Source organism: Pristis pectinata, chromosome 35, assembly GCF_009764475.1.
Source record: "Pristis pectinata isolate sPriPec2 chromosome 35, sPriPec2.1.pri, whole genome shotgun sequence".
NCBI lineage: Eukaryota > Metazoa > Chordata > Chondrichthyes > Rhinopristiformes > Pristidae > Pristis > Pristis pectinata.
Window position 1 is genome coordinate 1832786 of NC_067439.1, and position 15702 is coordinate 1848487.

A 15702-nucleotide genomic window follows, 5' to 3' on the forward strand; every position below is an offset into this window, starting at 1 on the left:
GGCAGAGTTTTCAATCCATGCATTTCCCTCTCCTGTTCTCCCAGGTTCCTCCCCTTCTCTCTCTCTCTCTCTCACCGAGAGGTGATGGGGGTGGGCTGGTTTCATTTGTTCGGTGAATGTTAAAGGGGACGTGATTAGTCTCTCTGTCCATACTGTACCCACTGGTTAGTAAGTCTGGAACCAGGGGATGTGATCAGAGATTAGAACCAGGGTTGCAGGAATGAAGTTGGGAACACATTGCAGGGAAAAGGCAGATGAGGCTGAAACTCTCTCCCATAGACAGAAATTAGCCATCAGGGGACAAACTTGGGTTGTTTTCTTTGGCATGTCGGAAACTGAAGGGAGACCTGATAGAAGTTTATAAAATTATAACGAGCATAGATAGGGTACACAATCAGAATCTTTTCTCCCCGTAGTGGAAATATCAAATATTAGAGGGCATATCTTTCAGGTGAGGGGGGCAAGTTTAAAAGAGATGTGCAAGGCAAGTTTTTGTTTTTACAGAGAGTGGTGGGTTCCTGGAACAGGTGCCTGGGGAGGTGGTGGAGGCAGATACGATAGCAACGTTTGAGAGGCATTCAGACAGACACGTGAACAGGCTGGGAATGGAGGGATATGGACCGTGTGCAGGCAGATGGGATTAGCTCAGTTTGGCATCATGGTCAGCACAGACATGGTGGGCCGAAGGGCCTGTTTCTGCGCTGTACTGTTCGATGTCCTATCAATTAATTTCATTTCTGAGATTAATAGATTCACCTTCACCAACAAGGAGAACGAGCAAACTCCACACAGACAGCATCCGAGGTCAGGGTGGAATCCAGGCTGTTGGAGCTGTGAGGCAGCAGATGCCGAGTATCATAACGACATGGAGCCTTGACATTACTCTCACTGGTTGCTGTGACATGGATATCTGCTGCCTCACTGCTCCAGCAGCCCGGATTCCATCCTGACCTCAGATGCTGTCTGTGTGGAGTTTGCGTGTTCTCCCTGTTTGCCACGTGGGTTTCCCCCGGGTGCTCCCACATTTCGTAGTGAGATGCTCAGTCTCCATTTACCCGCCAACCCTTGCATCCTTCCAGAAGGAAGGAAGCATTGAACTGCCAGACTTGGTTACGATCCATGGATTTGAACTTGTGTTGCCTCATCCATTGGATTCCCTGTCACTGTCAGGCAACCCTCTGCCTGTACAGAGTAAAGATCCCCTGCTCCACCTCTGCATGTACTGGGATCCCAAGCACAGCTGCATCATCTCTCCTGCGATTGTTCTAGTGATCGAGGTGCTGCATCACAGAGTGTGAGACCTTGTATCCCACCTGCATGATTGAGAATTTGGGTTTGATGCATCCAAGCAAGCTCCCGGGACACAACGGCAATCCAGGTGTGGCTGAGCCCACGTCACTCGACAGCCTCGTAGCTCCCGGGTTGTAAAGCAACTGATGTTTGAGGAGACCACTGACTATCATTTTCCTAGATCCCAGGAAAGCAATAAATTCCTGCGCTCCAGCAACTGATGAGTGAAAACTTGAGCTGAAACCAGCTCTGTCTGAAGGCAGCACACCAGTTCTGTCACAGTCCTCTCCATCCATTACAACTCCTCAGCTTTCTGAGGGATTTCCCAAACTTACTCAGCCGTTGACACTGATGAACCATGGGTTACATTAGAGATCTCGGGACAACAGCCCCTCCTGGAGGTGTTTACTGTGTTATATCACTTGCACTGACAGCACCCCATCAGAACCCATGGTAGAATGGTCTCCCGTGCTGTAATGATTCTGTGATCTTGAGAGACGCCTGTATCCAGAGAGATGCCAGGGGTGAGGGAGGGTTGGTTGCCTGAGAATTCTTGAGGCCCAACTAAATCCGCAGGTGTTAAACCTCCCTCACTTGCTGGCCACAGGCTTTGTTTCATTGGCTTGGGCTGTGCATTGTTGAGCCAATTGGGTGGGGAAATCCCTGCTGAGACTGGAAATGCGTCAAGGGTGAGGGGGTTATTGACAAATTGCACCATGTTTTGTTGGGCAGCACAGAGAAGCCACTTGTTCTGTAACGGGTCCAGTGGTAGCCACGCATTCTAAGATGCGTTTCTGCAGGGGTCTGTACTGGGACCTCTGCTGTTCGTGATATACACGTAAATGACTTGGATGAAAACGCAGATGGGCGGGTTAGTAAGTTCACAGACTGTTCGAGGAGTGGTAGCATTGTAGATAATGTAGAAGATTGTCAAAGGATACAGCGGGATATAGATCAGTTGCAGATATGGGCAGAGAAATGGCAGATGGAGTTTAATCCGGCCAAGTGTGAGGTGTTGCACTTCGGGAGATGAAATGTAAAGGGACAGCACACAGTTAATGGCAGGACGCTTAATAGTGTTGATGTACAGAGGAAACTTGGGGCCCAAGTCCATAGCTCCCTGAAAGCAGCTGCACAGGTTGAATGGGTGGTAAAGAAGGCATATGACATGCTTGTCTTCATTAGTCGAGGTATTGGGTTCAAGAGTCAGGAAGTTATGCTGCAGCTTTATAAAACTCTGGTTAGGCCGCATCTGGAGTATTGCATTCAATTCTGGTCGCCCCATTACAGGAAGGATGTGGAGGCTTTGGAGAGGGCGCAGAAGAGGTTCACCAGGATACTGCCTGGATGAGAGGGCATGTGCTATGAGGAGAGGTTGGACAATCTTGGATTGTTTTCTCTAGAGCAGGGGAGACCTGATAGAAGTTTATAGGATTATGAGAGGCATAGATAGAATGGACAGCCGGTATCTTTTTCCCAAGGTCAAAATGTCTAATACTGGAGGGCATGCATTTAAGGTTCAAAGGAGCTGTGCAGGGCCAGTTTTTCTACACAGAGTGGTGGGTGCCTGGAATGCACTGCCAGGGAGGCAGATACGATAGAGGTGTTTAAGAAGCTTTTATAGACAGGCACATGAACGTGCAGAGAATGGAGGGAGATGGACGTTGTGTAGGCAGAAGGGATTAGTTTAGTTAGGTGGTTAATCACTAGTTTAGGCAGTCTGGCACAATGTCATGAGCCGAAGAGCCTGTTCCTGTGTACTGTTCTATACATTGTTAGATGCGTTGTTCTTTATCTCATTTGGAGCAGTTAAAATTTAACTGTTGTTCATTTGTGGTGACTACAAGTTTCTTGTTACTGCCTCACAGAGCTGTCGAGCTGCCATTCTACTTCCTGCCTGTCCAGTTTCTACCCCACCAAACCCCAGCCTTGAGTTTCGCTGGCCCCACCCTCTGCCTCTCCTTTGCCCCCAGTCCCCCTCCTTCAGGGCCCTGCCTCTCCCCCTCCCTCAGCAAGAAGCAAGTTGGTTGGGGCATTGCGTTAGAGGGCACCGTCTCTTTGAGTGGCAGCTTTAACCCCTGTCCCAGTGGATACTCTGCTTAACTAACGAGCAACGCCCTACAGGTTTGGTTCTACTGATGCTGGGCTCTGGGTGAAGGGAAGATCCTTCCTCAATAATAACTCTTCTATAAATAGTGAAAAACAGTTTTGACCAGGTCACAGGTGAATGGTCAGGATGAAGCCACTTTCAACTCAATGCGTAGAACGTCCCTCTAAATCCAGAGACGCTGGGTTCATTCCCTGTGTCAGCAACTCGAGCACCACAACTGGGAGAGGGGTGTGAGGTGTGGGGGGGTGGCTGCCGGTATACTGTGGGAGTTGCCACGTTAAACAGGGTCTGTATGCACCCTCAAGTGAGTGTTAAATATCCCAGGACCGCGACCTTCGACGAGCTGGATTTCCCCCAGTTTTCCAGGGTTAATATTTATTCTTCAACAAACATCAGAAGAGCAGATGATCCAGTGATCTTCACTTCTCAGTTCGTGGGAGCTTTCTTTGCATAAATTGGCTCTGTTTCCTATAATAACTGCACTTACAAAAAATCAACTTCAAAGGGTGTGACTCCCTAGTACACCTTGAGGTTTGGAAAGCTGCTACAGAAATGCAAATTCCATTGTAATTTTTCCCTGGTCCTGCAGTGACGTGTGTAACGGTCTCTCTTTGCCCTTGCAGTTGACATGGATGATGAAGATGGGCGTTGTCTGCTAGATGTAATTTGGTACGTACCAAGCTCTGCCATCTGCTCTTGTTACTTCCACTTATGGGGTCAGTTCTCGTACACTGGTTGGAGCTCAGGCGAAGGGTTTGTGTTCTGCCGGTTCCAACAGAATCTGTTCTTGTTTTAATTACTTGGTGAGAGGTGGAATGGGTGATGACCAAGCTACTGGTCAAGGGTGAAGAAGCAATCCCCCTTCCCCTCCCAAATACTTCTCAAACAGTGTACAGCTTGCACCTTCCCCTACCTCTACCTCCCTCAGTTTATAATGCAAAGAGATTTGACCCTGAAGAGGATTGGCAAGCTATCTGACTGTAGAGGGCATCGCAGGAAGTCCCTCCCACAGTCTGTGCGGACACAAGGCCACCTGAATGCTCGTTGTTACACTTAGACGTATGAACCTTGGCTGATATTTGCCCGTCTCCCATTCTGATGAGGTACTTTCCACCTCTTGAACTTGGCAAAGATCAGAGATCAAACCAATCCACATGCTGGAGGCCAGCCCTCCAGTCCTGGGAAGCATCAGCTGCAGGTTTGTGTATTAAACGAGGGGAGTGTGTCGAGAATGTTCTGCATAAGAAATCCTGGTCCTATGTTAAACTTGCAGTGAAGGCAGCTGTTTGAATGGGTGCATGCAAACATTGAAGTAATCCCTTCAGGGTACCGATCTGCTTAACTTTGGAGCTGCTTGAAATTTGAGCTCCAGAATTTGAGTGGTGGATGGGTCAGAGCTGACTGAAGGTTTGAATATGGAAATTGAACCCAGTGCAGGAACAGAGCTCCCTCTACCCCTGTCCTGTCACAAACTCCTGGGGTATTGATGACACAGCACAGGTTAGATACAAAGCTCGCTCTACCCCCGTCCCGTCACAAACTGTCCAGGCCTTGATGTCATGATACTCATTAGTCACCTTGATTCCAAGCCCTGCTTTTACCAGGAGAAGCTTGTTGATATCTCCGAGGCAGGAGGAAACACAGGGTCTCTGCTGTGGTTCTGAGTCACCCTTTGAGGAAGGCAGTAGTTCACTGTTCTATGTCCGTATCAGCCGTCAGACCTGCAGAGATACCTGTGTGTGGAGCGTTCTCCCGGCTGCTGTGTGCCGGCAACATTTCTCCACCGGATTTCTGCCCTCTGATGCAGCGTGCTCATTGGCAGACATTAGCCCTGATTCTCTGGGGGTATTGGCTGGGGCATGAGTCACTCAGCACCAAGCTCATAGCCAAAGCTTCTGAGAGCTGCAGGTGTTGAGGGGGCTCGACTGTGGGGTAATCCCAATCGAACTGACCTCCACCCAGCTAGAATCACCTGGGACCACGCTCCAAAGTTCTCCCGGGGAGCCAGTCCCACACATCTTGGAAGTGCCTTCGGTGTTGTTCCACATGGGCATCCAGGCATTTCCTGTACGGGCTGCTCCTGCACTCCCTCCACCTCCTCACCCTCATCTGCTGTCCAGATACACTGTCTCATATCGAGGGCAGAGTCCCAAGTGGAGGTCTCTCCGTGGGAGACCTTCCCTTTTACATTGGGGACCTGGGGGTGGAGAATGTTGTGCAGACTTGTCCAGGGTAGCATGGTGGTACAGCATTTAACATCGCTGCCTCACAGCTCCAGAGACCCAGGTTCAATCCTGACCTCTGGTGCTGTCTGCACGTGCTCCCTGTTACCGCGACGGTTTCCCTGGGTGCTCCAGTTTCCTCCCACATCCCAAAGGTGAGGGGGTGGGTAAATTAATTGGCCATTCTAAATTGCTTGGGTGTGTAGGTGTGTGTGGTAAAATAATCTCGCAAGTTGATGGCCATGAAAGAGAACAAGTTGTAGGAATACAGGGAAAATGAGTGGGGATGGGGACTGTTCCGCTGGGAGGTGGAATGGCTGCCGTCTGTCCTAGCAAGTGAGTGCAGCTGTTGTGTTGGTTCATAGACTCCCAGGATGCTTGTTCTTGCTGTAGCACAAGTCTGTATCCCACGTCCAGATGGAAATGGCCCTTTGAATATTTGAAGCGGCTGCTTCTCGAACCCTGGATGTACTTCGGCCCCACACTCGCAGACTTTGGGCACCTGGTGCAAGGGGTGGGGGTGGGCTGTGGGAGGGCAGAGGGGCCACCTTCTCGGTGTGCTCCTGGGCCCAGCCAAGGTGGACATTCCCAGATCGAGGCAGCAGGCCATCAAGGGGTCAGCTCAAGCCAACTGCCTGACCTTCATCCAAGGTTCTGACCTTGAAGCACATGGAATCTCCTGGCTTGGTGGAGGATTTCTGGGACATGGGCTGGATGATCCTTGACAAGGTGGACAACTGGGAATATTGGCGGATGTTTAATTAAATCTCAGCCCAGCCTTGGATGATGGGCCCCGATTGGTTGGTTACTGTTTGTGCTGTGCTGTTGACTTCCATTGTGTTGCTGTGGTTTGGGAAGGGGCTACATCTGGGACCCCACTGGCTCCTGGACTCTGGCAGGCAGTTGTCCCAAGCCAAACAGCTGGGTCTGCCTGAGCTGCTCGACACTTCTCACAGTGTTGAGGTTCAATATATTTTCAGTGTTAGTTGGACTGCAGGAAGTGGAGTCTACTCTCTCCTGTTCTTTATCACATTGATGTGACACTTGGCTGTAAAACTGCTCGTGGAAGACCCCATGTTTTTTTCACACTCTGTACTGAGTAACTCCACCTAAACACTCCAGTGAAGGTTTCCTCCATTCTCTACACTGACAGACTTGGTTCTAGTGTCTGCGGTCCGATCTTGTCCCCTACTCTGGTTTATTTATTATAAAGCCTGCCCGCTGTCTAGTGTGTGGCAAACACAACCCTGCAAACCTCTTGACCTTTATCTGGCCTGCTTTTAAATTCACTACAGTGATTTCTGTTAAAATTGGCACGGGGTTACTTTTGTGATTGTCTTTTAATTGAAAATCTCAGGGACGCAGCTGTTGGGTCCAATCGTTATTGGAGACCTTCAGCGACTGGGTAGAAGTTTGGGCCGAGTAGCTAACCCTCTTCATGTATCCCCAGATGTTGCCTGATGTGCTTGAGTTTCTTCTAATCATTAGTGGGTTAATGCTGGCAAGGGTCACGACTTATTGCCCATCAAAAGCTGGAAATCTGAAATGGAATCGGAGAGGAATGGAAACACTCGACAGGTTGGGCAGTATCTGTAGAGAGAGAGAGACACACACACACACTTAACGTTTTAAGTCACCAAAACTGCCCACTGCTGGTTGGGAAGGTGGTGGTGAATCACTTTGAACTGTAGCCTTCCGTGTGAAAGCATTCCCACAGTGGTGTCAGGAATAAGTCCCAGGGTTTGGACCCAGTAATGGTGAAGGTACAACGGTATATTTCCAAGTCACGATGTTGTGTGGTTCGGAGGGGAACAAGCCTCCAGAAGTTGGTGTTTGTCCCATCAGGCAATGGGTTTGGGAGGTGCTGTTGGTGAAGCCTCAATAAGTAACTGGGGAGCCCTTTCTTCACTGCAGCCACTGTGCCCATGATTGGGAAGGGTGATTTAGTTTCAAACTTCCAAAATCCATATTCACACTAGGGGTCTATTCCAATTGATTAGCGACATCCCAGTCCTTAATTTTTTGTGGACATCTGATGAAGTGAATCTGTAGCCATTCCTAAAACGTCTTCTCTTCCCTTATAGTGATCCTCAGGCCCTCAATGACTTCTTGCACGGTTCGGACCAGGTAAGGCAAACTTCTGTCGTGGAATTTCTGATGGTTTTTGTGACCCTCCTTCTGTGCCCCAAAGTCCCGGTCTCAATATTTTGGGAATAAACTTTGAGACAGCAAAATCCTTAGCACTGGAGGCCATTTGGCCTGGAACACACTATTTATAACTGTCAAATCAGCCCATCTTTTCCCTGTGTTTGTCTAATGAAGGGTATGCTAGATCATACTCTCTGGGTAGAGTGTTCTGCTCTCAGTAACACTCTGTGTGAACTCGTTCCCAATTCCCTTCTCCACCTAGCCATTCTAAATCCATGATTTTCATTTCCTAATCTGCTCCAGCTGAAACATTTATCTCCTTATTTATTCTTGAGACCACCCACAGTAGTTTGGAGTCCCCCTTCTCCGCCCCGAGAGAAGTTCCCAGTCTCCCCATGTGACTATCGTTATTGTTTGGGGAGGATATTTTAACCTTGGGAGGAAGGGTAAAGGCAATTCACCTGCAGGAAACCAGGACTGAAGGGGTTAAATTGCAAGGAGGGGCTTCATGAAACTCTTCTTTGGGTTGAGATATTCTTGGATAAAAGTCCTCAAGGTATTCAGGGGAGCTGGTCATGTCTCTCTCCCTGATATCCTGCTGGTTGGGGAAATGGGGCTTGTGTTAGAGATGGTCTGGTGAGTGTCACCAGGACACAGTGGGTGGGGTAGAATTGAACCCCCTCCTGTCAATGTCGATTGATGTTGGGTCTGCTGTCAGTTTTAAGTCTGAGGTTGGCAAGGTTTCTGTTCAGTAGGATGGAATTGTACAGCACGGGAAGCCATTTGCCCCATCAAATCCCTGCTCAGTCTGGAGAGCAGTCCATTCAGCCCCCTCTCCCTGCAGCCCTGCTTCAGTGCCCCCTCTCCCCCCCCCCACCAATCAGAAGCCGTGATCACTGACGCTGTGTTCACCACCTCCCAACTCCCTGGCCTTTTTCTTTCATTAACTAAAGGAGGTTCTCCTGATACCCCACCTGTTAAACCTGGCTCCCCTACTTGACCCCAGTGTTGGTCAGCTTGGGTACTCGGAACAAAATTGTCCTCTGGTTTGGATTTGGAGTGGTCACTGTGGGTTTTAATTTGAGTAGAGCTCCCCCCCGCCCCCCCACCACCACTCCCCATACCTGTTACCCTTCATCCTTGGTGATGAAAATACCTTCCTCTATTTACCCTCTCTGAACCCATCAAGATCTTGTCCGTCTTTGACAAATCTCCTCTCAGCTTTCTCTGTTCCAAAGAGAATCAAAGAGATATACAATAGTACAGCGATCCCGGTTCAATCCTGACCTCTGGTGCTGTCTGTGTGGAGTTTGCATGTTCTCCCTGTGACTGTGTGGGTTTCCCCCGGGTGCTCCGGTTTCCTCCCACATCCCAATGACGTGAGGGTTGGTAGGTTAATGGGCCGCTGTAAATTGCCCCCAGTGTGTAGGTGAGGGGTAGAATCTGGGTGGGGGGATGGGAATTTGGCAGGAATAAAATGGGAAGAGTGTGAATGGGTGCTTGATGGTCAGCCTGCACTCAATGGGCCAAAGGGTCAGTTTCTGTGCTCTGCAACTGGTGGAGTTGAAATCGTTCCACTGGAATCAGATGTGGAGCAAAGGCATGTGTTTGGAATTTGGACTGATCCATAATCCGATCCCATTGCACGGTGGGGCAGGTTCAAGGAATTGAGTGGCCAGCAACTCGTGTTTCCCTTGCTCCATGGGAAGAGGCTATTTGGCCCATCGAGTGTATGCTGGCTCTGAACCATCTCATCAATCCCATTCCCCCACTTATTTCCCTGTAACACACACTCTCTCATCATCCTGTCAACATCTCAACATCCCCCCCAAGATTCTACCCCTCACCTGCACACAAGGGGCAATTTACAGCAGCCAAATACTCAACCAACATGCACGTCCTTGGGATATGGGAGCATCCGGGCTGAAACACACAGGGTCACGGGGAGAACATGCAAACCACAATAGACACTATAGACAATGGAGCTGTGAGGCAGCAGTCAAACCTGCGGTTGTCCACATGCCCAAGTCCCTTGTCCCAGCTACCTGCTCACCTTGTCATCCCTCCTAACGTCTGGAATGCAAGGTCAGGTCCCCCCAGCCACCACCACCACCGCCATAACCCCCCCCCCCCCCCCCCCCCCCCAGGTGGAAGCCATCACCTCCTAGGGCAAAGGTGCCTGAGGAAGAACCCTGCTATGTATCCACACCCGGTGTGTGTGCTACTGCTGTAGGTACATGTGGACACTGCTTCCAGAGCTTGGCTGTAAATCTTTGTGTTGGTTCCTGCAAAAGAATCCACTGGCCTACCAGGCTCCAGGTGGATCTGGGCTTTGTGTTACTGAGGGTTCAGCTGGGGAGGAGAAGAGGAAGGAAACCCAGCGAAGGCTCGGCCTCACTGGTTCCTGTTGCTTCTGTTATGCCTGATCGGGATCTCGATACCACGCCCCTCCCGTGTGTACTGGAGGTGGAGCCAGCTGTTGGTGGTTGGTTTATCCGCGCAACATGAGAGCGGTGCTTCCTTACGACTGGACGTCTGTCCAAGTGACCCATTCGTGGCACCCTTCCACATTGGCCTGTACAGCAGAGGAAGAGGCCATTCTGACCATAAAAGGAGCAATTGGGGTTTATCCCAGCTCTTGGTCCATTGCCCCATTTTATTTGACCGAGTACGGTGTGTGAGCTGTTGGTTCTCCCCACCACCCTCTGGGTGGGAAACGTTACCCTTGCCGCCACTGTAATCCTCCTCCCGATTAATTTAAGCACATGCCACCCTGCTGATTCCACCAATAATGTTGGATTCATGGAGAGAGACAGCACAGAAACAGTCCCTTTGGCCCACCGGGTCTGTGCTGACCATCAACCACTCATTTACAGCAACCCTGCGCTAATCCTATTTTATTCTCCCCACATTCCCATCACTTCCCCCCAGATTCTACCCGTAACCTACACGCCAGGGACAATTTACAGCAGCCAATTAACCCACCGACCCCGCATGTCTTTGGGATGTGAGAGGAAACCAGAGCATCAGGGAGAAACCCACAGGGAGAACGTGCAAACTCCACACAGACAGCGCCGGAGGTTGGGATTGGAACTTGAGTCTCCAGTGCTGTGAGGCAGTGGCTCCACCAGCTGTGCCACTGTGCTGCCCATTCTGTGTGTGCCCTGATGTGGTAATGTGACAGCCTGGAGCTTTGTGGTGTCTGCACTCCCCACTGTAGCACAGTGCCCTTGCACGGTAATCTCCGGTTGGGAGCGGTTAGGGGGCCGACTCTGCCAATCAAGAGCTGTTGTCACTCTGTACTGAGAGTGGTGTACAATGTTGACGTTTGCCCAGTCGCAGAGCTGTGTTGGGCCAAGAGTCCCCTGCCCTCTGTATCCAGGTCACATTTCCAACTCCCTCCTGCTCTCTCTTGTCTCAACATCGCATAGCTCTGGTCCCACTGATGTGTGTGAAGGAGGTCTCCACATCTGGGCCAGTTGTTGAGTGATGCCTGAGCTTTGTGATTGTGGCTTCAGATCACCTCTTGGTTCCACTTCTGAACATGTTTTTAATTTAATGAACAGCTCGATGGCGAAGATCTCCTCGATACGACCACAGACCCAGCCAGTGCTTTCTTCACCGACGCATCTGTAAGTGTAGCCCTGCCTTCCCCGTTCCTCTTGCTGCAACTTGATCTGTCCTGAGTTGAACCATAATCACCAGATCAAAGTTGAGGACGATGCCCAACCCTTAACCCTGCTCGTCGTGTCGCCTTTTCCTTTTGTTTCTTCCCAAAATCACTTTCTGTTTCCCATTCCTCACCCCTCAGGCACGGGCTCCCGGGGTGCGGGCTGCTGTGCCACGGTCACTCCTCATACTGAGCTTCAGCAGTCAGAGGCAGGCAAGAGGAGGCCTAACTGTTCTCCACCCAATTAGAGCCCAGGTCCCAACCCTATTGACCCATCGTGGTCCTGTAACCCTCTCTCCCCGATCCCCCTCTCCCAAGAAAAGTTGATCACTCCTGGTTTTGGAAGTTCTGAGTGACCTTCAACCTCGAGCTTTTTGTGGAGGAAGTGCATTCAGTCTTCGCCCATGTTCTGTCCGCTGTCTGGGCTCCCACCTCCAGAGGGAGCGCCTTTCTATCTACCTGCTCAAACTGTACAGTCATCTCGATTACTTTGATTAGACCATCCTTCCCCTTCTGAGGGGACCTGATCACTGCAACCTGTCTCCACCATTTGGCTCTTTAGAACATCTCCATGTGTCTAGCCTGCACCCATTCCAAGGGCACAGTGTTCTTCCTGTGGTGTTGGGAGAGCATTCAGTGTTGGATGGGTGGTGAGGATCAAGTCTCTGTTCAGCTCTCCCTGCCTGGCAGTGGACTGGAACCCTGGCTGATGTTTATTCTGAATTTCGGAATGGTTGAGGCCATCTCCTGCCCGTTTCCACCTTCCTGGTGTTTTTGTTCCTTCATTGCTCTGTGGGCTGAGCGGTGAGCAGCAACGTACCCGCAGAAACCTGGAATCCAGCGCAACAAACTGCTGGAGGAACTCGGTAGGTTAGGCAGCATCTGTGGAGGCAGAGGTGTGGTCAGCATTTCAGGTCGAGACCCTGCATCTGTCTCAACCTGAAACATCGACCATCCCTCTGCCTCCACAGATGCTGCCTGGCCCACTGAGTTCCTCCAGCAGTTTGTTGCTCTGGATTCCAGCATCTGCAGTCTCTTGTGTCTCTGGAATGTTTTCGGGTTTTGTAGTGAAACTTTAAAGCGGGGAAAATTTTAACAAGAATTAAAACCTTTTGGCAGCACAGAAACAGGCTACTGACACCTTACACCAGTAGAAAGACCTCCATCAAAACACTTCACGGTTTTGTTGAATCTTCCCTTATTCTTTGAGAAGAAGAACTCCAGCTTCTCGATCTCTTTCCTGGGACCCTTCCAATAAGCCACCTGCCCAACCTCTCCAGACCCTGGCAACTCCACCAGGCTGTCTGGTAGTTTAATGCCATCAGCTTGCTGCTGAGGGATGAGGATTTACTTCTCCTTCCATTTGCACTTTACATAAGTGATTCCATTATATTTCAGTTGCTAATTGATTGTTCCTTTGACTTCTTGACGGTGGACGGGATTAATTGGCGAGTGACTAATGGACTGAATCTTTCTAGCTCAACGTCCAGGATGGGGCCGTTAATCACCTGAACAGCGGACACACTCAAAGCTCCAGCGCGGTCGATCTCGACTTCCTGGAGGATGACATCCTGGGGCCATCTTCCAGCTCGAACTTGCAGAATTCCGACCAGCCCTGTGACATCTTACAGCAGAGCTTGCAGGAGGCCAACATCACGGAGCAGTCGCTGGAGGAGGATGCGGACCTGGACATCGCCTCCCTGCACTTCCCCTCCCTGCAGCCGGTGTCCCAGGCAGCGGACACGGCACAGCTCTTCCCCACTGGTGCTGACCTGATCGGCCTGCAGCAGCCGCCTGCCGTCCTGGCCCAGCAGACCCTCATCCAGCAGCAGACCATCGGGGGCCAGGTGGTGAACAAGGCCATCAACCTGCAGCCCTTCCTGCAGCAGGTGGGGCTGGGCAATGTGACGCTGCAGCCGGTGTCCAATCTCCAGGGGCTGCCCAACGGGAGCCCATCCGGGACGCTGGGCATAGGGCAGATCCAGGTGGTGGGGCAGCTATCCAGTCAGCCAGTAATGGCCATCAACCAGCCCACGCAGCAGATCATCACCAAGGCTGGCCAGCCCACCCAGGTCACCACCGTTCCAGGGGTCAGCTACATCTCCTCGCCTGCCGCCGACCAGCAGCAGGTGGCCTTGAACTCGTCCGGGGTGTCCCCCCCCAACGCGGGGCTGGTCCTGCAGAAGAACGCGGGCCCGGGTGCACTGAACGGGAACTCCCTCTTCGCCGGGGGGCCCATCGGGCAGGCGGGCGTGCGGCCGACCTCCAGCCCAGCCATGATGCAGGCACAGCTCGCCGGCCAGAACGTCATCGTACAGCGGACCCCCACCCCCATCCAGCCCAAGCCCACCGCCGGCGTGGTGCAGCACAAGCTCTTCCAGATCAGCTCCAAGCCATTCGCAGCGGCCGGAGCCGCGCTGACCATCCAGGGCGAGGCACCCCTGCAGCCGCCACCTCAGCCCACCCCGCCCAAGGCGCAGCAAAACGTGACCTTCATGGCTGGCAAGCCGGGGCAGAACGTGGTCTTCTCGGCCTCGGGCACCGGCTTCCCCCAGACCATCTCCTCCTCCGTCTTCAAGCCGCAGCAGGGTCCCCAGCAAGCCTTCGGCAAGCCCCTGAGCCTCCACCTGCAGGGGGGCAGCATCGTCATCCAGCCGCAGCACATGCACCAGGCCATGCTGCAGAGCCAGAACCAGTTCCTGCTGCAGGGGCAGCTGTCCGGGGCCTCAGGCGTCCCCCTGCCCCAGCAGCTCTCGGCGCTGCAGCCTGGCATGGGGGGCCAAATCCTGACAGCCCAGCCCGCCGGAGCCCAGGGCTCGGCCACCCACATTATCGCCAACCAGGCCTTGCCGGCCCAGATCCTCACCAACCAGAACATCGCCGGGCAGCTCAACCTGGGCCAGGTGATCGCCGCCCAGAACGCGCATGGCGCCACACACATCCTGTCCGCCCCCATCCAGCTGCAGCCCGGCCCTGTGGGGCAGCCGGCCGTCTTCCAGATGCCCGTCTCGCTGTCGGGTGGCCTCAGCTCCCAGAGCCCGGCCTCAGGCCAGGCCTCGCTGGGCCCCAGTGCCGTCAGCCAACCAACCATCATCCAGGGGGTCACCCTGCCCGGTCAGGCAGCTATGCTGGGGGCAGGGGAGGCCCAGGCTCCGGGCCTGCAGCCGCCCCCCGCCAGCAGTGCCCAGCCGGCACCCGGCGGAGGCCTGGTTGCCCTGGGCAACGGGCAGGCCTCGATCCTGACGGTGCAGAGCGCCACCCCCTCGCAGGCCCAGCCGCTGTCCTCGGGCTCCCAGGCTAGCAGCAGCTCCACACCAGCCGCCGGGAAGATCATCATCGCCCAGCCAGGCTCGGGGCCCGCCGTCGGACAGGACACCGCACAGGTCTTCTTCCAGCAGGTGAGACCTCCCCCCGGGGTTAGCCAGGCATAGTTCCACCCCCACCCCCCGGCTTCCCGTCGCTTTCAGTCCCTTCCCGCCTCCACGCTGACCCATCTGTCCGCAGCCTTCTCCACTGCTACTGAGAGGCCAAGTGCAGGTTGGCAGAACAACATCTCGTAGAGACGTAGATTAATGCAGCGTGGAAACAGGCCCTTCGGCCCAACTGGTCCATGCTGACCACAGCATCCTCCCTGCAGGTCCTAGTTGCCCACGTTCGGCCCATAACCCTCCAAGCCCCACCCCGACCACTTCCTCTGGCAGCTCATTCCAGGTACTCACCACCCTCTGTGTAGAGGAGTTACGTCTCAGGTTTCTTTTCAATCTCTCCCCTCTTGTATCTGTGCCCTCTAGTTTTGGACTCCCCAACCCTGGGGAAAACATGATGACCGTCCACCTTATCCATTCCCCTCATGATTTTATAAACTTCTATGAGGTCTTCTTCCATTGGGTACTTGCAACCCAAGGGTGTGAACGTGGGGTTTTCCAGTTTGGAGCACCCCTCACCCCTGGTGCTCTCCTTCCACACACCTGTCCACCTAGGTTTCTCCTCCCACCTCCTTCACTCCCCTCCACCCATCGCCTACCAGCCTCTGCCATCCATCCCCACTCCTTAGTGCTCTGCACTGGCAACCTTTCCTCTTCCCCCTCGGTCCTGATGAAGGGTCTCGACCCAGAACGTCGACTCGCACCTTTTTACCTCCAAAGATGCCGCCCGACCCGCTGGGTTAGCGTTCTGTTTGTTTTGACTGAGACCTTCGTCCTTTGACCGTTGCCTCTTCCTGCCTGTTCCCCGTAATCCTCGACAATAACCAAACTGCTGGA

General features: G+C 52.7%; 1 protein-coding gene across 6 annotated transcripts in view; it reads left to right on the forward strand.

Annotated features, from left to right (window-relative positions):
- Positions 1 to 15702, forward strand: part of LOC127586289 (BRD4-interacting chromatin-remodeling complex-associated protein-like) — an 89412-nt gene that overhangs the window by 49799 nt on the left and 23911 nt on the right. For all 6 annotated transcript variants that reach the window (XM_052044101.1, XM_052044098.1, XM_052044102.1 and 3 more), the window contains exons 3-6: positions 4024 to 4069; positions 7707 to 7749; positions 11337 to 11402; positions 12919 to 14838. In XM_052044101.1, the coding sequence (XP_051900061.1) occupies positions 4024 to 4069; positions 7707 to 7749; positions 11337 to 11402; positions 12919 to 14838 (2075 nt within the window). The remainder of the gene's footprint in view (positions 1 to 4023; positions 4070 to 7706; positions 7750 to 11336; positions 11403 to 12918; positions 14839 to 15702) is intronic.